Below are 23,727 nucleotides of genomic sequence, written 5' to 3' on the forward strand. Positions count from 1 at the left end.
CCATCTACATGTCTGCTGCACATCATTGTTTGGTGCATGCCATATATGCTCAACCATTCTATCCAATTTAATTACTAGATCCTCTAATGGGCTCTCACAAAGAAGTAACTCCTGATCCTTGTGAAGAATATAAAAATAAATTTCTGTATCATACCCCTTTTTATGTCTGCACAAATCTGAATGTTATGTGTCGCCCGGAGGAAATAATGGTCAAAATTATGCACCTCTTGTAGCTTGGATCCTTAAAAGTAGAGCTTCATGTTTCATTTTCAAATATCATGCCTTTGTGTAATGTCTACAAAGATCCTAATTGCCTTTCCTTTCATGAGCGAATGGTCCTCAACGACTGTTGGTTCACATTCTTATTAGAATTTCTGTCGATCCTTGGCACCAATGATTTTCCAAGTCTTCAACATTATAAATGGACACCCTATTTTTGCCAAAAAATAGAGCTCCATCACCCTCCTTGATAAAGCATATTCCAAGGTGAGTTTAGTGATGAAGGCTATGAGGCATACTTGGATGAAGACCAGTTGTTCATTGTGATGGATGGGTGGACCAATATTAGACATCGGCCACTTATCAATATTATTGTCACATTCGCAGTGTTGTCCTCAATTTTGACATCACAAGTTGAGGCAACCCTACGGAATTCTCATGGATTCGTAGGCGCATCCTCTTTGCCTTAACGCGTTGATGAGACATCATGAAAAAGATTCATTATCCTCGAGTTGTTCTTTGTGCAGTCTTATTTATGTGTTCTTTAGAAAAATTTCCATTGAGAGTATCCCCAATTGTTCGTTGGTTAGAGTTCCCTTTTTTTACTGCAAATACTCGATTTTGGTTAACTCTCTCATCTTTTCTTTGTGGCTGTTAGGCCTTCCAGATTATGGCCAAATACATAAGCAATTACAATAGTAATTCTGCAAGATCCCTCAAAATCCAATCCAAACCCTAGCTAGTCCAAATTTGTAACATAACACCAATCTGGTAGTGTTGGAAGATCGGCAAGATTGTTGGAAGATTGGAGAGATTGGTTTGATGATGGTATGTTACATTCATGACTAAGTTTGTCATTGATGTCAACATAGCATGTTTGATGTATTCTGTGGTATCTGATAGAAGAACAACGGAAAGATTAAGTTGGTACGGATGGCTAGTTGTGCATGATAACCACCCGAGGTTATGGTAGATACTTCTGAGTATCTAGTATATGCAGTTAACGTCGGAAGAAGAAAGGACAAGTCTAGAAAAGTTATGTAAGTTTTGGTGATGTCTGTTCTAAGATAAAGTTTACAGAGGCATATTCTAGTAAACTTGTTATATCTCTTAGCAGAGTTGATATCTCGAGGATCGAAGTTGAGGACATGAAGAAGACATATTGAGGATGGCGTGGCTAAGCTCACTCATCATAATATTGCGTGTACAGAAAGTTATTCAAGTTGCAAGGCGAAAGATTAATGTTATCGCTAAGTGTAACATGTTCCTAAAGTGGTCCTATAATAATTAATTGAGAAGGACTAACAGCTGACTCAGGAATTGTTTAATGGACTCGGTATAAAGGAATGACATTTTTCTTTATCATGATATGGTGAGAATGCGGATTGTGAATGTTCGATAAGCAGCTGAGAGTGTGGAATGCGAAGTTGAGCAGAGCAATGCGGAAGTGAAGGTAACTTCACTATCGAGGTTTTGCTGAGTGATCCAAAGTTTGATATTTGGATCCGAGGTTCGTGACCTTGTCTACAAGGTTTGACAATGATTAGTCTAATTGATAGGACAGAGGAAAGTATAGAGGAAAGAACAAAATACCAGTAAATTACTTGTTTGAGGAGTGAGCTCTTCTTGTAGTTGAAATTGCATGTTTGGGCAGTGGGCTCTTCTTGCATACATTATACTACAACTCCTAACAGGGTTGGGATCTCCTAACAGGGATTCAAAGTCTCCTAACAGGGACTCATTATACTAAATGTAGTAATAGACTCCTAACAGGGTCTATCCTCTAACAAGGAATATTTATATTAGTACATCATCTTGTGGGCATCATTCCCACCAGGGTTTTCCCTCTGATCAAGGGTTTCCCTAGTCAACATATCTGATGTAATTGTCTATGTGCACTTTATTATGGTTGTTGTTTACTTTGGTTGAATGATTAAGCTTGTTTAAAGAAGATAAGTGTTTTAATTAATTGATAAGAAGTTTAGAGTACAAAAGAGAATAATTGATTACAATTCAGATGATGATGTTGTTACTAAGCCAAGGAATGATGAGGTATTTCTTGAGACTAACAATGATTTGCAGAATGAAGAAGAGCAAAGGCAGGAACAAAGCTCGAAACCTTTAGTAGAGCCGAGAGTTGAGATAGTAACTCCTACTGCAGGAAAGAACATGATAAAGAATCACCCATCTGAACAGATCTTCAGGAGTAAAGACAAAGGTGTGATGACAAGAAGCAGAGTTAATGAAGAACTATGCTTGATATCTCAAGTTGAGCCGAAGAATGTAGATAAAGCATGTAAAGATGATTACTGGAAACAAGCTATGAAAGAGGAATTGGATCAAATTATAAAGAATAAGACATGGGAATTGGTCCCCAGACCAGCAAATAAGAATGTGATAGGAACTAAATGGGTATTCAAGAACAAGATGAATGAGCAAGGAGAAGTTGTAAGAAACAAAGCAAGATTGGTATGTAAAGGCTACTCACAGCAAGGAAGAATAGATTATGAGGAGACTTATGCTCCAGTGGCTAGAATAGAAGTTGTAAGACTATTCTTAGCCTATGCAGCACAAAAAAAATTCAAAGTGTATCAGATGGATGCCAAGTCAGCATTTTTGAATGGAGAACTTGAAGAAGAGGTATACATTGAGCAGCCTGAAGAATGTCCTTTGACAGATGACAAGGACATAGTATGTAGACTAAGGAAAGCATTGTATGGATTAAACCAAGCACCCAAAACCTGGTATGCAAGGTTGGACAAGCATTTGACAAAGCTTGGATATAGCAAAGGTATAGCAGATAGTAATCTGTATGATTTTGGTAATATTTATTGATGATATCATATTTAGAGGAAATGATGAAGAAAGTAAGAAGTTTGCAGAGGAAATGAAGAAAGAATTTGAAATGAGTATGATAGGAGAGATGAAATATTTCCTAAGATTGCAGATAATACAGAATAAAGAAGGAATCTTTATTTCTCAGACTAAGTACTTGAAGGATTTACTGAAAAGGTTTGGTTTGGAAACATGTAAACCTGTTGGAACACCCATGGTAACTGGACACAAGTTATCTATAAAAGATGAGACACATACTGTTGAGCAGAAGAAGTACAGATTTATGATTGGAGGATTGCAATATCTCACACAAGGCCGGATATAGCAAATGCAATTGGAATAGTTGCAAGATTCCAGGCTAATCCCAGAGAAGCACAATATGCAGCAGTGAAAAGGATATTTAGATATCTAAAGGGAACATCTGAGTTTGGATTATGGAATGACAGATCTAATGATTTTACTCTAAGTGCCTATACTGATGCAGATTGGGCAGGCAGTATGGATAACTGAAAGAGCATTGGTGGAGGAGCTTTCTTTCTTGGAGGAAGATTGGTTTATTGGTTAAGCAAGAAATAGGATTGTACATCTCAAAGTACAGCAGAAGCAGAATATGTTGCAACAGCAAACAATTGCAATCAAGTTATTTGGATGAAACAACTGTTGAAGGATATAAGGATAGAGATCAGTGAACCTATTGTTATTCATTGTGACAACACAAGCACGGTTAATATGTCTAAGAATCCAATATTGCATTCAAGGACGAAGCACATTTCTATTAAGTATCATATGTTGAGAGAAAAAGTTGTTGAAAAGGAAATCAGATTGGAATATGTGAGCACTAAAGAGTAGATTGCAGATATATTCACTAAGCCTCTTCCCAAAGAGACTTTTAAGTATTTACAAGGTATGTTTGGGGTTATGCCCCTTCCTACATCAGAGTAGAAGATGCAAGAGTGCATCCATCTAGGGTAACAAAGCACCATTGTTTGTTTGGACTGGATGCTGATGCTTCCTGTATGGGGGAGTATCTGTGATGGACAGAGTCATCTAGGACTCTTGTTGATATTGTTTTGAATAGTATCTTTTGACACTTGAGCTAAGTAAGTATCAATTGTTGCAGAGTTTGATGCAGAGATGTCAGTTGCAGAAACCTTTGACATTGATGTCAATGAGTGAGAAGTGTGGCATGAAAAACATTATACTATGGAGGAGAAGTATTGCAAGAAAACAGTATGCTAAGGAAGATGTTCGGCATGAGCACAGTATTTGTAATAACAGTTTGGTACAAAGCACACTAAGATATATCAATGGGGGAGTATGATTGATGAAGAGGATTTGAAGACTATCTGTCTTTTGTTGGTATTCTTGGAACTAGATGTTTTTTATCTATGTTGCCATCAATGCCAAAGGGGGAGATTGTTGGAAGATTGGCAAGATTGTTGGAAGATTGGAGAGATTGATTTGATGACGGTATGTTACATTCATGACTGCGTTTGTCATTGATGTCAACACAACATGTTTGATGTATTTTGTGGTATCTGACATAAGAACAGTGAAAAGATTAAGTTGGTATGGATGGCTAGTTGAGCATGATAACCACTCGAGGTTATGGTAGATACTTCTGAGTATCTGGTATATGCAGTTAACGTCGGAAGAAGAAAAGACAAGTCTAGAAGAAGTTATGTAAGTTTTGGTGATGTTTGTTCTGAGATAGAGTTTACAGAGGCATGTTCTGGTAAACTTGTTATATCTCTTAGCAGAGTTGATATATTGAGGATCGAGGTTGAGGACATGAAGAAGACATATTGAGGATGACGTGGCTAAGCTCACTCGTCATAATATTGCGTGTACGAAAAGTTATTCAAGTTGCAAGGCGAAAGATTAATGTTATCGCTAAGTGTAACGTGTTCCTAAAGTGGTCCTATAATAATTAATTGAGAAGGACCAACAACCGACTCAAGAATTGTTTTATGGACTCATTATAAAGGACATTTTCCTTTATCATGATATGGTGAGAATGCGGATTGTGAATGTTCAATAAGCAGCAGATAGTGTGGAATGCGAAGTTGAGCAGAGCAGTGCGGAAGTGAAGGTAACTTCACTATCGAGGTTTTGCTGAGTGATCCAAAGTTTGATATTTGGATCCGAGGTTCGTGACCTTGTCTACAAGGTCTGACAATGATTAGTCTAATTGACAGGACAAAGGAAAGAAGAAAATACCAATAAATTACTTGTTTGAGCAGTGAGCTCTTCTTGTAGTTAAAATTGCATGTTTGGGCAATGGGCTCTTCTTGCATACATTATACTACAACTCCTAATAGGGTTGGCACAACTCCTAACAGGGTTGGGATCTCCTAACAGGGATTCAAAGTCTCCTAACAGGGACTCATTGTACTAAAAGTTGTAAGAGACTCCTAACAGGGTCTATCCTCTAACAACGAATGTTTATATTAGTACATCATCTTGTGGGCATCATTCCCACCAGGGTTTTCCCTCTGATCAAGGGTTTCCCTAGTCAACATATCTGGTGTAATTGTCTATGTGCAATTTATTATGGTTGTTGTTTACTTTGGTTGAATGGTTAAGTTTGTTTAAAGAAGATAAGTGTTTTAATTATTTGATAACTGATTCACCCCCCCCCCCCCTCTCAGTTATCTTGGTGGACTATTGTTTCTAACAGATAGAAACCTCCAAGGTCTCAACATGTGCTTGCAAGCCACCAAGCAACCTTCTTGTTTCTAAACCGCAGCCACTAGCCCTTCTCGCAAACTCACAACTCCACCACAATCCTGCTATAAATTGCCTCACATTTGGCGCTCTATCCACAGACTTGGGAAAACTCACTCCTCTACTTCCTCCTTCTCTCCAAGCTTCTACTAAGAAGAGATCACACCTTGAAGCTTGATTACAAATGCTCAAATGCCTTGCTTAAATAAGCACTTACCACCCAAGATGTTACAAACACAACCAATGTGGGATAAAAGGTAAATACAAATACCTTACATCAAATATTTAATTCCCACCCAAATACAACTAAGCACCACCATGTGGCCCAACAAATATTAAATGCATGATTTAAAGAAATGTCCACAAACTTCTAGAATTCCGCCTACACACCTCGATAAATGGAATGACAACTATTTTTATTTATTTTTCTATTTACGCGATCCATGCACCTTGAAAATAGAAATTCCTCTTTTTCTCCTTTTTTCCCTTTTTTATTTTGTTATTTATCTCTAATTTTCATCACTTTCTCTCTCCTCCAGTTTTTTTATTTTATTTTTAAATTTATTTTTCTCTTTATTTTCTAATGCAAGATGTTCCTGCATCAGACTACCCAGGTAGATGGGTAGAAGCAAGAAGTTGGGTCTCAATTCTGTGGAAGTCCGCAAATTGAGATCATGCTCTTTTAGAAACGGGTACCCATTTTTTTTAAACGGGTACCGGTTTTAGGCTCGGGTACTTGATCCGAAATTTAAAAAACACGCACCCATTTTTTTAAAAATCGGGTACCCATTTTTTATTTTCAAAAAATGGGTAACTGTTTTTCAAAAAATAAAAAAATTGTATTTTTTAGAAACGGGTACCCATTTTTTAAAAGTAAAAAATAAGTACCTATTTCTAAAAATTCAAAAAAAAAAAAATTTGGAGGGGATTTTAAATGCCTATTTTACTTTTACAAAACGGGCACCCGTTTTTCTGTCTTGTAAACAGTTTTTGGTCTTGTTTTTGCCCTAAGTGAATAGCCCTTGAAATTCAGCTCGATTCAAGCTAACTTAGGTCCAAATCGGAATTGTCTAGCTCAAGTTAAAAGGGAAAAAGTGGGGATCTTTAGGTCAACTGCATACTTTTATTAAAAACCTCATAGAAGTTGGTTTTCTATTGGCAACTACACTACATAAAATTATATTTGGTATTTATAGTGGATTTTGTGGCACATTTTAAAATTTCAGCTCATTCTAAGTTGATTTGACCATAATTTTTTATGTTTTATGAAAATAGCCTTTTTCAAGACTATTTTTCATGTTACTTTATTAGAAACTATAGTTGAATATTAAATATAATTACATTAGACAACTTAAGTGTATAGAGTGGGGTTTTTTTTTCATATTGCATACATCTACATGCAAAATATTAAATGAAAATCCACTCCCAATAAATTCTAAGTCCCAGCATCATTAAAAGTGTGCTTTTTAAATGCGATTACATATGTTATTGCATTAAAAGTTCATTTTTGATAATCAAATACATGTGTCTTTTTAAATCACCACTTAAGTGGGTTTTTTAAATAGATTTGCATATCATTATGACATGTAAATGTAAGTTTGAGATAGAATCTTCGCTTATTAGAGACACCCTCATCTCTCCATAACAGGAACAACCAGCCATGTAGGAGATGGTTGAGTTAGATGTTGAGAGCTCACCAGTCAAACCGATGCCCATAGAGATGGAGAAAATAAATTTTGAGCACACCTAAGAGACAGACTCTATTGGAGTTAGTCGAGGGGCATGCCCAAGAAATGTTAGATGAGGAGCATACCCAAGAGACACCTGCGACGATGAGTGTGGAGCAAGGCCTTGCACAAGAGCTTAGTAGGAGGGAGTCAAAAGAAGGTGACTTAAGAGCTGTACCTGCAGGACATGGCCACAGGAGCTAGAAGCATGATAGCCTCTGCTTAGCCGTGGGCTTAGGAGGAGTGATAGAGGAATTGGAGAGGCTCTTGACTTTTGTGAGGGTAGGATGCATCGAGGAGTTCAGAGCTTGCTACGAGTCTAGCAGGTGGCTGCCACAATGTCCCTTACCATGATGGAGCGGGTGCTCCGGGAATGAGCAAGAGAAACTAGGGTGGTTGCATTGGTCAAAGAGATTGAGAAGGCTACTACACTTTAAATTGACAGAACATGTCTTGTCCACACGAGACAATCTAGAGGAAGTTGGCCACTTAGTTGGAGGCTGTGCAAAGAGAGATGGCTTAGCTAAAGATAGATGGGGCTCGAGATAGGAAGGCAAGGGCTACGGGGAGGGCAGCTATGCAAGCTGAGAGAGATATCTCATTGGTTCAGCTAGAGGAGGCCAAGGCAGGTAAGGTCACGTTGGAGTCTTGCTTGGTGAGTTTGATAGAGATTGTGAATTCCAAAGACAAGTCATAGAGGTAGCCATGATGGTGAAGAGGACAATGAAATGGAAGTTGGTCACAAATCAGAACTTGCTGCATAGAACAAAGTAGGTGTACGAGTTGTGAAGTCGCTTAGCAATCACCCCCCCACCCACCACCACCATCAGAGGCTACGACATCAAGGATGCACTCTCAAACTTCCCCATCCTGATTTTTCTTCTCTCTTGTATAGCTGAAGTGCAGGTTTTAAATAGATGACCTTTTTTCTCGGGGGGGGGGGAATGTAAAACTTGATTGGCATTAGTGAATCAAGTGGCAGTTCTCTGACATTACATTGTATATGTTATAATTCTTCTATCTATAGTATGTATTAATTAACTTCACCTTTTGCGGTAAACAAACCTCCATCTTAAATTAACAATCATTCTATGGGTGTAATCTCATTGGCCCTTCACAAGCTTCAACTCCACATATCTGAATTGATATGGGCAGATAGAAATCTCTAATTAATGTTACTTCAATTACCTCATTCACCTGTGACAAATTTACAAATATTTTAAACCACACTACAATGCCTTGTAGACCTACTTGACTACATGGAGAGGGCTTTTGTCCGTAACCATAAGTCAACCTCCATGGGATTTTATTCTTCCAGATCAACTACTTGAAAACTCCAAAAATCAAATTTAATAACAGTCTAGGATTGCATACCTTCAAAATGATTCAAAAACCTATGTTTATACATAATTTGAATTAGGTCACGTAGCCTAAATTGAGCACTACTTTTAAGCATCAAAATTTTTCACTTATTTTATTTTATTTTAAATTCTCATAGTTATGTTATATAATAATTTCAGTGTTTAAAAAAATATTTTTAATTAATAAATGAAGCAAGCTTATTGGCAAGAAAAGGGGAACATGACAATCCTCCTTTTCCCAAAATGCTTGCCCTCAAGCAACTTCAAATCTGGATGATCAAAATTCTCCTTACCTTCCCATGTTGCACCTTTGAGTGCAAGATTCTTCCAATGCACCAAGTACTCCATGATGACATTGTTCCTTAACCTTCTCTCTCCCATATGATGATATTTTGAGCTCCAAAATCAATTTCCCTTCACCATCAATCGGTGGAAGCTTCAAAGGTACTTGTTGTCCAAGAGCCCTCTTAAGCCATGATGCATGAAAAGAATCGCAAAGTATGGTGTTTTCTAGCAATCACAACTCATATGTGAGCTATCATATCCTCCTTAAGACCTAAAAGAGGCCCATAAAATGATGACTTAATCTTTTCCACACCAACTCTCCTTCAGCGAAGAGTGTCTATAAGGCTACAACCTAAAAAGCAACATCTCCCACACCTAAAATTCCTCTTAAAGTAGGGGCAATCAGCATAATTTTGTTAATCTTGGGCCTATTATAAGTTCTCCTTGAATGCATTAGGAAGGACTAGGATTTGCCATACCAAATCTCTAGCTCCAAGAACTCTAGTGTCCAAAAGAATCAATCTTGTGAAAGATGGTGCAACATATCAATATAGTGCTTTGAAAGGAGTCGTATCTATAGACAAATGAGTGGAGTTGTAGAAATATTCCCTATGTTGGAACTGTTAAACCCATGTTTTCTATCTCGTGACATAATTCTTTGTATATCCTTCAATCCACTTGTTTACAATCTTCATTTGTCAATTTGTTTGTGGGTAATCAGTGTTGGTATTCAACTGTATGCTTGTGAATTGGAAAAGTTATTTCCAAAACAAACTAATGAACTTGCTGTCCCTATCACTCACAATTTTCCTAGGCAACATAGCACATTTTTGAGGCAACATAACACAATGTGCAGCTTTATATTTGCAAGACATGGCATATAAATGAGCATAGTGAGTCTACTCACTGCCACGACTACATAATAATTACTTATCACTTTCTACAGACAAGACGTGTTACATCCCAATTTTTGTCCTATAAATTTTAAACTGATTATAGCCGTTGAACCCAATTTATTTCTTCATGTGAATTTGTATCAGTTAATTATAGTCGTTGTTTTGATATGTTAAGTTATAGCCATTTCCTTCATATTCATATGAAATTGAGTCAGTTAAATCTAGCCGTTGTGTTAATTTATTTATGATCATGTGAAATGGAGTTAGTTAATTTTAGTCGTCGTATATACATGATGAATAAGTTAGTTATTATGATGAAATTCCTAACGGTCACTTGATTTTATTTAACAAACTATGAAACTTGAATTGATGTTTTAGCGAGAATGTTGTTTAAATGTTCACAGGATGAAGACCGGAGAGAGAGGAGGAGCATTACAAAACGAGGTCATCGGAAGGGGATGGTCATAAGGTTCAGTCATCAGGAATGAGAGGTTTGACCTAAAAACCGCCCTGGTAAGGTTATTAGGACTTGGCAATTTATTTCATAGTGGAACCACATGAGCTATAAGTAAAAAACAATATAAATACTAAAAATAAACAAAGTTCTTACTTTTAAGAAATTATTAAATAATAATATCATTTTAATATTATTTTATTCTCTCAATTAAGATCATAGATAAATAATTATAAAGTGGCATCATTATATTAAAATCATTAATCCAATTATACCACCTTACAACTACGTACCTATAATTTCAATAAAGAAAATAAGATAATATTAATTATTTAAATAAACTCTTCATCTTCTTTCTTTCAAGTTTTCCCTCCATTTCTTTATTTCTTTCTAGCTGATTGAATAAAGAATCGGAATGTGATCTTGTAACCGATGGAAGCCGAATAGACAAGTTCGCGTCTATATTATAAGAATTTCAATCGTAACTCGGCACCTTGTCTTTTTCCAAGCCTTGGCGTTCAGTATTGTTTTCAGCTCTGCAAATCATATTAGCATTTGAAAAACCTCCAACCTAGCATACAGAAATCAGTCGCATAGGAAGCAGCAAGTATATAAGCTCACGGCTGGGATATTGCCGCTGATTGAAGAGTCCTCTCAAGAACCCGAGTCACAACATCACAAATTAAGTCACGTAAGATAGCTTAGAAATTCCATAAAAGAAAAAACGATTTCATTTCCTTTCATATTTGAATTAAAATATGCAGTCAATCCTATAGGTAGACGTATAGGATTTCTCATACGTCATGGCAAATAATATGTCTTTTTGTATCATAAAACTGTACATATAACCCATCGTATTTCTTTTCCAGTCTGTCTTTTCATTTCCAGTTTGTCCTTTCATTTCCAGATTGATTTTGTTCTTGCTATGACATAAGACCAGAAAGAGGATGTCCATAATAATTCTTTCAAAATCATTATAATCTGTAAAAGATCAATCGATCACTTTAGTTTTTATTTTCTATCCAAAACAGATAACTGAAAATGATATCCGAATAGGCAACCTCCCTGAATTTTTCTTAAGAAGGTTAATTTCTTGATAGCATTTACTATGAAATCTGGAATAAATGTTCAAAACAGAGATGAGAACATAAAACAGAGTACCAAGGACTTCACCAGGCTGAGAGCCAGAATAAGGTGAATAAGGTACAATAAATATCAGTAAAAGAGAATTGTTCAGACACCAAGGATTCACTGGCCTATTGGCCTGATTATGGTGAGGAGGTGTAGATGAACCTGTTAAAAAAAAAACAAGAAAGAAATCAATAACCTATACATTCATAGATAAACAAACTAATATATATATTAGCTCATGTAAGTTCCACTTCTGAAATAGTTGTCAAGCTGAGTGGTGGAGATCGGGTTATAAACCCACATTTGAAATCCTTGGCCAGGATGGAATTAGGCAAACTTGCCAGAAAACAATTGATCTTGTTGTTGTCCAGACGCTTCAATTATTCCATCGGATAACTGTTGGGACCTCAACCCACCTGAATACTCTCATGGCTAGATCAATGAACATCCCAAACCCGACCTCAGGGTAGGGAGGGCCGTTCTATTAAATTAGAACCTGTGGGGATAAGTAAAAAGGTTCGCGGCTGGGAAGTTAAGCCAATGTTAATGCTTCTCTCACCAAAGCCAGAGCTTGGACAATCTATTAAGGAAGCCTTACGCAAATCTGAATGCTCTTATCTAGTTTGTAAGTTTAGTATTTCTTTTCGAATTATTAGTCATTTTCTTTTAAGATAGATGTTCAAATTTAGAACGTAGTTATGTCCGTTGTTCTTTCATTTCAAATCAGTAGATATCATAGAATTAGACAAGAATTTATTTTTCTTCTGAACAAGTAATTTATCAGTTAATGTTATCAATGTAATTCTTGATAGATTAGTAATGCAATTTGGATTTATTTTCAGTTTAAACCGTTAATGGAAAAACCTTTTTCATGTGAATATGAAATAGAACTGGTTAGTTTAATAATGGAATTTAGTAAGAAACCGGCTGTTACAACATGGCATAAAAATGAGCATAGTGAGTTTACCCACTATCACGAATACATAATAATTACTTATCACTTTCTGCAGATCTGTGATAGAATCAATAAAGATGCTCTCCCATTTAATTTGGAATGGGTAAGTGCTGCAACAAGCCAGCTAGAATACATGTTCTACTTTGTTTTGTTGACAAGCCAAACAATCCCTAACATGCCTCAAAACATCTCTATTGAGTCCCATGAAAAATGTTCTTATACCTACTTGTATGTTATCTAGTCCACTAGCTAATAGCATGTCATGACATGCCCTCAAGAATCTCTACTTCATCTTCAATTATAAAATAAAGATACACATTCTTTATAAAGGACAGCCCTTTATCAATCATTGTGTAACTGCCATCCAAAATATCAATAAAAAAAATGTGTTCCTAACATACTCATCTATTATAGGAACCCTCAAGTTAAAAGATACATTAGTGAGGAAGCAAAAATAGGGCTTCCTAAATAATGCATTGACCACAACATTGTTCTTGCCCTTAATATACTCAAAGTCAAAATCGTAAGCTGATTGCTTGCCCAGATTTTAATGTCTATCATTCAAATCGTTTTGATCGAGGAAGAACTTCAAGCTATTGTAATCGTTGGATACGTGTCATCTGATTGACCCCTCAAAACCTTTGACTTCAAATACCTAAATTAATATGGGTGGCTAAAAATCGCTCATTGATGTTTTGTAAGTTGCAACTTTCACTTATGACCCATTTACAAATTTATTAAACCACACTGCAATCCCACCTAGAATTGTCCCACTAAGGGATAGGGTTTTCATCCTCACCTCTAAGTTAGTGTACAAGGGATTTCATTGTTGTAGATCTGCAACTTGAAAATCCAAAAGTCAATTTCAATCATTGAAACAAAACTCAAACTCAACGAGGACTCGGTAAGGCTGACTTGACTTGGGACTCGACAAGACTAAGTAGGACTCAGCAATACTAAGTAGGACTTGGCAAAAAACCAATTTCTAGTGAGTCTCCCCTTTAGTGAGTTACTAGAGAGTCTTGGGACCCTAGGACTTAGCTAGGGTCTCTTGGCTTGAGACTCGAAGAGTTCTAAAGAGTCCTAGAACTATGATTTCTATAATCCAAAATTTCATGCCTTTAAAAAGATCTAAACACTAATTGTTATACTTGATTTGACTTAAGGTCCCATAGCCCAAATCAAGCTCCACTTTTAAGCTTTGATATTCCTCATTTTAATTTGTATTTTATATATTATAATTTATTATTATATTATTTATAGTATATACATAAATACACACACACACACACACATATAAGTGTTTTAAAAAATATTTTTAAGTAATAAATATAGCAAGCTCATTGGTTGGAAAAAGGGGACACAACATTTAGTCCTCTCCCAACATGCCAATTGCAACATTCAAAGCTCAAATATGAGGACATTTTCAGTTAAGTTAGTTCTTCTCTTCTACAACTTTATCTTGTATAAAGCTATAATGATCATGCATTTTTGTATGCATACTCATCATGCCAATAGGATCATTCTTTATACAAAGAATGGCAGCAACATCTTTTACATTTAGGTTATAGCTATGAAACACGGGGATGTATCTCCTGCCCAAAACTTGGCATTCCCATCCGCTACCTGTTTCAGGGGCATCTAGATGCCAAGGGAATGTCTTCCTCCCATCCCAATAACTGATCAACCCTCTAAAATGTCAGAAAATGTTGAGCCATTCAAGGATGGCTGGGGAACACCCCAAGGACAGCTAGCCATACCCTGCAGCTGGGAATGGCCTGAGGTACAAAATGGAATAAAAAGAAAAAAAAGAAAAATTGTTTGCTTTTAAACCTCCATATGAGAATCACGACAATATATTCAAATTTCAAATGTATGAGAATCAAAAAGGCTATTCTAATTTCAAATGTTTGAGAATCAAATACATTCAATGAAATACACATTAAAAGTTACAATTTTTTAATTTTTTGAGCCATGCCAAGTCTGAGTCTCAATGTTATGTTTTAAAAGTTTCATTCTTGTGTGTTGAAGTTCAAAAACTGCACAATTTGATCTATTTGTATGATTGCACTTTATTTACTTTGAAAATGTTTACTATTTGATATTGACAATAGTTGTTACCACTGCATTACCCACTTATGCCAAAGGGTGATGGTGACTCGGATGGTTCAAAGTCTTCAGATATTAATAGCATAAATGAGGCTTAGTTTCATAGACTTGTATTTTGATGTTTGAGACTTTTGGATACATGTTTCAGACTCTTGAACATTGGCAGACCATGTTTTTTTTATGTTTGACACTATTATTATAACGCTTTATTGAAATTTATTATGCTGTTATATTACTACTCTAATGATTTATTTACATATTGATATTGTTGTTATCAGTTATCGAAAAATCTCTCTCCCACCATCTACAATATACATAGATGTATAGATACACATACATACGCATATATCCCATCCTCTGCTTCCCTCCATTTCCATCCCTGAACTGTCATGGAACACAGGGTTTAACAGCGATGCAATGCTCTAGTCTATACAATCAAGATGCATTTATGCAAAAATATTTTTTCATATAAGTTTTAACTACCAAATAAATATTCACAGGACCTTCACTGATAAAGTTCTTCCAAAATTTGATGTCATGATCACCAAAAAAAATGGTCATCATTCTTTTACTGTGAGCTTCGTCAACAAAATCTTTTAAAACTCAAATAGCTTAATAATTATAAACAAATGGAGATTTAAAAGATATAAAAAATCATAAATGGGATTTATTAGAAAACCTACAAGTCATCAAAAAATAGGCTTTATTACAGAAGTCCTATAAAAAGAACTGTGAAAGTCTTATATCAGTACCTGCTAAAGCCAGTAGAGTTCTCAAACTCAAAGTCATAGGTGTATGTGGCATATGTATCACAACAAATAATGTGTTGTACATTCTCGTACTGAGGATCTGGGAAAAAATGGCCATACTGCAAAATAATTCATAAAACAAAACCAAAACTGATCTTGTATTATATTCAATAAAGCCAGACCAAAAACAAGAAAAAAAACACTAAAAATGTCTTAATTTATCATCACAATATTATGAGTAGCAGTCAAAAGAATAAAACTTACCGCATGGCCCAGTTTAAATTCAGGTGATGTTCTAAGCCTCAGAACACAAGCAAAAGCATAAGGACGACTCAACATCCGGTATCTACAAAATTAATACACTTGTCATATCTATTTCATCTATGTAAGGAAAATATAAACATATGCAAAGCAAAGATTTATAATAATAATTCCCTAAGATTGCAATCCAATACTTAAAAACTAGAAGAGATATATAGATGATCCTCAAACTAGAATGGATATGACAGCTGCAACCAAGATTTTTGGTGCATAAACATACAAAAAAAAACACAAAACTGGTCATTGACTGAATTCGAAAAGAAATCAAAGCGGTCAATAGCTGTTATGTACTAATATTTCCATTCAAAGTTAAAAACTTCAAAGTGCAATTCAGTATTAAATGATAATGCATTTTATTCATATGAATCTTCTTTTTCACACCAGAAATCAGCTAAATTTGTTAAATATTTTTCATATAAACAACCAACAAACACTGCCTTGAATCAAATAGACATGTTTCCGCCAATAATATGTTGGGTAAACAAAGGTACCACTTAAGAGATAAGGCTTCAGTATAATGCTCGGGCATTTATCATTCAATGCTTGTGACGTTTAAGTTATCAATTAATTGTTGAAGGGTGGAATCTGATACATCTGTGTCCCAATGAATTACTCTTAACCCTATCCATTTGAAATGCAGAGCTAACTAAAGTTATGAAGGTTAAATTGCAATAGTAAACCAGATATTAATGTAATGTCCTCTATTTAATGTGACCATCAGGGTCAGTAGATTAGCCTATGATAGGAGCTTCCGTAGGCTAATGAAGTGATTAGGGAGCTCATTTGGCAATATTTTCAGGAGTTACTATTTTTAGTAAGTCAATGGGAGTCAAGTGATATGGAAATTTCCAGTGTTCAGCTTGGTGGATTTGGTTGAGCTCTTTCCAACGAGCAATCATACATGGTATTCTAAGTTTGACTCTTATATGAATTTAATGCCAAAATTAATTTACTTTATTATAAAGTGATAATTAAATAAAAGACTTATCAATTAGGTCACTTTATTATAAAGTTGTTTTAAAAAGGTGTTTCCCATTTATCCCACATTGCTTATGCAAATGAAGTCAACTTCCTTGAGGACTTTATATTCTCTTGGCTAGACTGAGTTGGGGCATGCTTGGATGATATTACTATTATGCTATTGGATTTTTGGGAAATCTAATTGTTGGGCTTGGAGGACGAAATCCTTCTTTGCTAGCATTCTCTTCGCTGTTGAAAGACACAGTTAGGAGGATTATCGGGTGTTTTCATTTAGTAAAACACAGTGGGATTTATTGGTGAGTTCGCACATAGTAGAAGAGAGCTCTAAAGTTCAGGTCAGAAGTTGCTACAGTCCCGTGAATAGTGATTTTGCTACAGTGGGTGTGAATAGTGATTTGCTACAATGCGTGTGAATAGTGATTTTGCTACAATGTGCGTGAATAGTGATTTTGCTACAATACGCGTGAATAGTGTTTTTGCTACAGTGTCGTGAATAGTGCTGCTACAATACGCAAACAGTGTTGCATTGAGTTTCTTGTTCACTCTCACTGATTAAAGGCTGAGGGGCTGTCATTTCATCAACAGATCGCTGCGGCATCTACTTCTAGGTTCCTTCCATCATACTATTCATTTTAGGCATTGTAATTCTTAAATATCAATCTAAATATTTGCTGCAGCCTATAAGGCAATTGTATGTAAACATTTCAATTGCAAAATCAATATTTAATCAGCAAATAAGGAGGTTCTAGACTTTGCATGTTTATCGCTATATGTTTGCTAAGTGTTTGTCAAAATACCACGTTGAAAATAACACTCTAATTGACAATACTTAGTAATCTGCAAGTCTCCTAAAAAACAAAAAAGGGGTGGTTATTACAGTGGTATCAGAGATTTAAGTCCTGCCATCCTATGGAAGCCTTCCAGGGAATTTGGAACAGCCGAATAGAGGGAAAAGTGTTTGACGAAATGTCAAAACACTATAGTCAGAAATAAAACAGGTTAAGAATGTATGTTTGAGCATGCAACAGAGGCCATTTACTTTTGCCATACTAGATCAAGGCAACAAAGATTCAGACTCACAGAGCAAGCAGTCTAATTCATCCATGCAGGTGGACATAGAATCCAGTCATACAGACACAGAGGAGATATTCTTTGAACAAGACAGCAACATGGGAGACCAAGATGACAGGAATAAAGGACTAGGCAGAGGCAGGAATACTAGTCCAGATCAGGAGGAGGTAATGTTCTGACAGTTACTAGGTATGTTAGAGGAGGGGCAGAATAGGCAAATGGATATGATGTTGCAGCTTATAGATAGACAGATGGGCATCAATATTAATCCACGTGATGCAAACAATGGAAATGAGGGCAATGGTAATAATGGAGGCCGAGGCAACAACAATGGTCCTAAGAATAACATTAATGGTAATAATAATGGACACAGCAACAATGGGAATGAGGCTGATAACTTTAGACATGTTGCACGCCCAACTCGGACAGCAAGCTCAAGACCTCTTCTACCCACCTTTCCACCCAGAGCTCCGGTTCAACCAGTAAACAAACCACAGATTACCAAGTTACAGGATCAGTTTAGGAGGGACTGGGAAGCTAGTGGACCGGAGTTTCAGGCGGATATTTCCCTCAAAGATTACATGGATGTGAGGATGAGACATATGCCTAGAGCAGGAGGGAGGAATCAAAACTTTGAGCTAAGAAAGAAAGTTGGAAAACTTTCTTTACCTTATTATGATGCTTCAAGAAAGATGACTACACGAGCTTGGGTGTAAAAGGTAGATACATGCTTCCAACTAAATCCGATGCCTGAGGAGGAGGCTATCAAGTATGCAGCTATTCAATTGGATGGCCCAGCGCATGAGTGGCAGCACCATGGCATGGTAACCTTGGGGCATAATCAGATCACATCTTAGGAGGAGTTCCCTGAGAGACTCATAGAGAGATTTGATACCAAAGACTCTGAGTTATAGTTTAAAGAGTTGGCACAGCTCGAGCAGTGGGTATCAGTTGAGACGTACATTAGTGAATTTCATGGGTTAGTTGCATTGGTTACAGATATTTCAAAGAGGAGATTAGTAGTGTTATTTATGGATGGACTATCAGATCCCTTGAGGGGTTGGGTCAAGGGGCATCACTCGGCTACATTACAGGAGGCCACTAAGAAGGCTTGTGACTTAGCACCTTCTTTTAAGAGCAGATTTCAGCCTAGGGATTCACATATGAAGAAGGATAAGGATAAGGCCAAAAAACCTTTTTACCAGGATGCACAACCAAAAGGGGATAATAGGAAGTTGGATAATAACACTCTGAATGAGTTGAGGAGGAAGAAGTTGTGTTTTCATTGTAGAGAGCCTTGGGACTTATCTCATAAGTGCCCTCTCAAGGCTAAGGCAAATCAAATGGAGTATTTTTCAACGGAGGAGTCACAGTCAGAGGGGGAGGATCAGCACTCTACTTCGGATGAGAGTAGCACTCCAGAAGAGAACATCATCCCTAAGGATGATAGGTCGTTGGCACGATTGACAAGGGCTCAAAAGGCGATCAAATTTAGGGTCAGGGGTACTATCCAGGGGCAGAAAGTGATCTCTCTCATTGACACTAAGGCTACACATAACTTCATAGATGCACAGTTAGTAGCCACGAGAGGTTTACAGACTGAGGAGCATGTTGAGTTTAGAGTCATGGTAGCTCATGGTGACAAATTATTATGCACTCAAAAGATATCTAATCTTCACATCAGGTTTGGAGATGGCTATGAGTTGGAGGATGAGTTCTATGTAGTAGACATAGGAGACTATGATGTCATCTTCGGCATGACATGGATGACCTCGCTAGTTGAGTTCACACTCAACCTAGCAAAACTAGAGATGAGATTCCAGCATGAGGGAAGAACTGTTGTACTCAAAGGACTTTCGGATGGGAGTTGTAGAGTAGTCTCCCTAAGGAGAATGTAGAGATTTTTTCGGCATAATGACATAGAGTGGGTAGCAGAGTGTTTCAATATGCTAGCCCCATAGGAGCCACAGGTAAAGAGTCATCCACCGGATATCCAGGAGATACTGACAAGCGTGCCAAAGTATTTGGCGATATTCCACACGGGGTTCCTCCTGACAAGGGGATAGAGCATGTTATTGAGCTCGAGGAAGGAGCCAAACCAGTTATGATTACTCCCTATCGTCATCCTAAGAAACACAAGGATGAGATAGAGAAGGCAATTAAGAAGTTGTTGGAGACGGGGCACATTAGGCCTAGCAAAAGCCCTTTTGATTCAGCAGTAGTTTTGGTAAAGAAGGATGGGACGATGTGCATGTGCATTGATTATAGGGAACTGAATAAGAAAATAATTTAAAACAGGTATCCCATTCCTAAGATTGATGAGTTGATTGATGAGTTGCATGGGGCATGCTTCTTCACCAAAATTGATTTACGATCTAGATACCATCAGATTCAGATGAGAGCAGAGGACATCGAAAAGACAACCTTTTGATGTCACTATGGCCACTTTGAGTTTATAGTTATGCCATTTGGGCTAACCAATGCACCCACTACATTTTAGAGTTGTATGAACCAGGTCTGCAGGAGGCAATTGAGGAGATTCGTCTTGATCTTCTTTGATGACATCTTGGTCTTCAGTAAGACCTGGGAAGAGCACTTACAACATCTAGAGGAGGTGTTATCTATTCTGGAGAGAGAGTTGTTGTATGCCAAAGAATCTAAATGCAAGTTTGGCATGACCGAGTTCCTTTACCTTGGGCATATCATTAGTGCAGATGGTGTTCGAGTTGATCTCGAAAAGATTAGAGCTATTGTGGATTGGCCTACTCCCACAAACCTCACACAGCTCAAGGGGTTCTTTGGTTTATGTGGTTTTTACAAGAGGTTTGTTAGGGGATTCTCACAGATTGTCGACCTTTGACGAATCTCACCAAGAAGGGGACCTTCACATGGACAGAAGCAACACAGAAATGTTTTGACCATTTCAAACAAGTAATGTCATCTTGCTTGGTTCTAGCTCTACCTGATTTTATGAAACCATTTGAGCTTCAGTGTGATGCTTTGGGAGATGGGATAGGGGCAGTACTGATGCAGGAGAAACACCCCATTGCATTTGAGAGTAGGAAGCTTCGAGGAGTTGAGAGGAGCTACTCTATCTACGACAGAGAAATGTTGGCCATAATGCATGCATTAGCCAAATTCCGATCTTATTTGGTAGGTGGGCATTTTGTGATCAAGACTGATCACAATAGTATTAAATACTTCATGGGCCAGTGTGATCTTAATGACTGGCAGTAGAAATGGATTACCAAATTGCAAGCTTATGACTTTGACATAGAGTTTGTCAAAGGTAAGAAAAATGTGGTGGCTGACGCTTTATCTCGGAGACCTTACTTATATGCTCTAGCAGAAATTTCAAGAGATTGGAGAGATCGTATTGCAGCGGAGTATGTAGGAGATGATTGGGCTTCTATGGTAGTTGCGAGCACCATTCAAGATGATAGGTATGCAATGTTGGATGGGTTGATAAGATTTCAGGATAGGATTTATTTGATTCCTACATCACAGTTTAGAGAGAAGATCTTGAGGGCATTTCATAATGCGCCTACAGTTGGACATCTTGAGGTCTCCAAAACTTATAGGCAGATCCGTGAGGGATTCACCTGGAAGGGACTCAAGGATGAAGTGCAGAGATATGTGAGAGAGTGCGTGGTGTGTCAATAGAATAAGGAAAGAGCACACTTTTTTCGCAGGATTGTTTTAGCCCTTGCCTATTCCTGAGAGGAAATGGGAAAGTATTTCGATGGATTCCATCACCAGGTTACCACGAGTTCAAGGGAGAGATTGCATCTATGTGGTGGTAGACTGATTGACAAAATTCACTCACTTCTTTGTTATTCCATCCACTTACACAACAACACAAGTGGCAGATCTTATCTTCAGAGAGATATTCAGGTTACATTGGCTGCCTAGATTCACAGTCAGTGACCAGGATAGTAAATTTATGAGTGTTTTTGGGAAGGAATTGTCTAGGTTGTGTGATACTGATCTTACACCTAGCACTAGTTACCATGCACAAACAGATGGGTAGACAGAGATTGCGAATAAATGGGTGGAGGGATATTTGAGGAACTATGTGAGTGCACAACAAAGAGCTTGGGTCAGATGGCTACATATGGGAGAGTATTGTTATAATACCACTTATTATATGTCCATCAAGATGACTCCCTTCATGGCACTATATGGTTATGAAGCACGTAGCTTCATCGATTTAGTTTTAGGGGACAGCAGAGTGCCCAAAGCCAAAGACTTATTGCAGGATAGTTAGAATATCCTGAAAGTGCTCAGGGAAAACATACAACAGGCTCAAAATCAACAGAAGTTGTATGCTGATCAGCACAGGGTAGAGCGCAGTTTTGAGGTAGGGGATATGGTCTACTTGAGGCTACAACCATACAGACAGTCATCACTCAAGAAAAGCGGAGCCAAGAAGCTGAAGCCTAGGTTTTATGGCCCTTACAAAGTGTTTCGCAAAGTGGGTGATTTGCTACAGTGCGTGTGAATAGTGATTTTCTATAGTGCACATGAATAGTGATTTTGCTACAGTACCCGTGAATAGTGTTTTGCTACAATGCACTTGAATAGTGTTTTTCTACAGTGCGCATGAATAGTGTTTTTGCTATAGTGCCGTGAATAGTACTGCTACAGTATGCGAACAGTATTGCATTGAGTTTCTTGTTCACTCTCGCTGATTAAAGGTTGGGGGGCTGTCATTTCATCAACAGATTGCTGCGGCATCTACTTCCAAGTTCCTTCCATCATACTGTTCATTTTAGGCATTGTAATTCTTAAATATCAGTCTGAATATTTGTTGCAGCCTATAAGGCAATCGTATGTAAACATTTCAATTACAAAATCAATATTTAATCAGCAAATAAGGTCTAGACTTTGAATGTTTATCGCTGTATGTTTGCTAAGTGTTTGTCAAAATGCCATGTTGAAAATAACACTCTAATTGATAATACTTATTAATCTGCAAGTCTCCTCAACAAACAAAAAAGGGGTGGTTATTACAATTAACTAAGCTCATTGTCTATGAACAAAAAGGTCAAGGGAAGAATTCAAACAGCTAGTAAAACAACACAAGTCAAACAAAATTTAAATAATCGAGACTTGACACAGAAATTTTCTTTGAGACCAAGAACTATCTAAAATACATAAGTTGTCAGTTCAAATCTCTCCAAAAATATACCTCTACAAACAACAATCTTCCTATTACATACCCACTACATAACAAATTTGCTCATTTATATTTCGGTAAAAATATTAATTCTCTGCAAACCATCAAATGTTCAAATCTATACTCAAAACTTCTAACCATATAATAAATTATTGTATAAACCGTAATTTGCAAACTTGGACTCAAATCTAATTTGCCAGACCTCAAATTTAAAAAATCAACAAAATCTTAGTAAAAACTCAGCAACTTACAAAAATGCTTAAACTCAAAACTCGATGTTCACAGGTGTCTCCTACAGACTCACTGAGTACTTGCTGCAAGTACAGCACTGTTTAAATGAAACTCAACAAAATCTCAGGAAAAACTCAGCAAATTACAAAAATGCTTAAACTCAGACCTCGATGTTCACAAGTGTCTCCTACAGACTCACCGAGTACTTGCTGCAAGTTCAGCACTGTTAAAATGAAACATATATAATCTAAGCTATCAGAGAATTGTTGAATTCATTGGTACTTGATTGTCCCATAGTATAGTATGCTCTACCTTGGCAGACAGAGATGGCATTCTGGAGTGAACTAGCTGCATCAGTTATAACTACAGTAAAGAGAAGCATAGATTTTTACAAGTTCAGAACACACGACCATCACAGTGTGGCACCGTACAGATTTGGTGTCTCATCAGATCATAGCAGTTCTAATCATGGGTGACTGACTACAGTGAGTTCATT

The 23,727-nt window shown here is 37.0% G+C and overlaps 1 protein-coding gene across 1 annotated transcript in view; it reads right to left on the bottom strand.

Annotated features, from left to right (window-relative positions):
- Positions 1 to 23,727, bottom strand: part of LOC149530418 (sec23/sec24 transport family protein) — an 86,626-nt gene that overhangs the window by 22,997 nt on the left and 39,902 nt on the right. Inside the window, exons 8-9 of the mRNA XM_089811915.1 lie at positions 15,713 to 15,794; positions 15,452 to 15,567 (exon numbers count right to left, since the gene is read on the bottom strand). Coding sequence (XP_089668041.1) covers positions 15,452 to 15,567; positions 15,713 to 15,794 — 198 coding nt within the window. The remainder of the gene's footprint in view (positions 1 to 15,451; positions 15,568 to 15,712; positions 15,795 to 23,727) is intronic.

The sequence above is a fragment of the Cupressus sempervirens genome, chromosome 11 (assembly GCF_028749045.1).
Source record: "Cupressus sempervirens isolate cs-2001-9-10 chromosome 11, ASM2874904v1, whole genome shotgun sequence".
Lineage (NCBI taxonomy): Eukaryota > Viridiplantae > Streptophyta > Pinopsida > Cupressales > Cupressaceae > Cupressus > Cupressus sempervirens.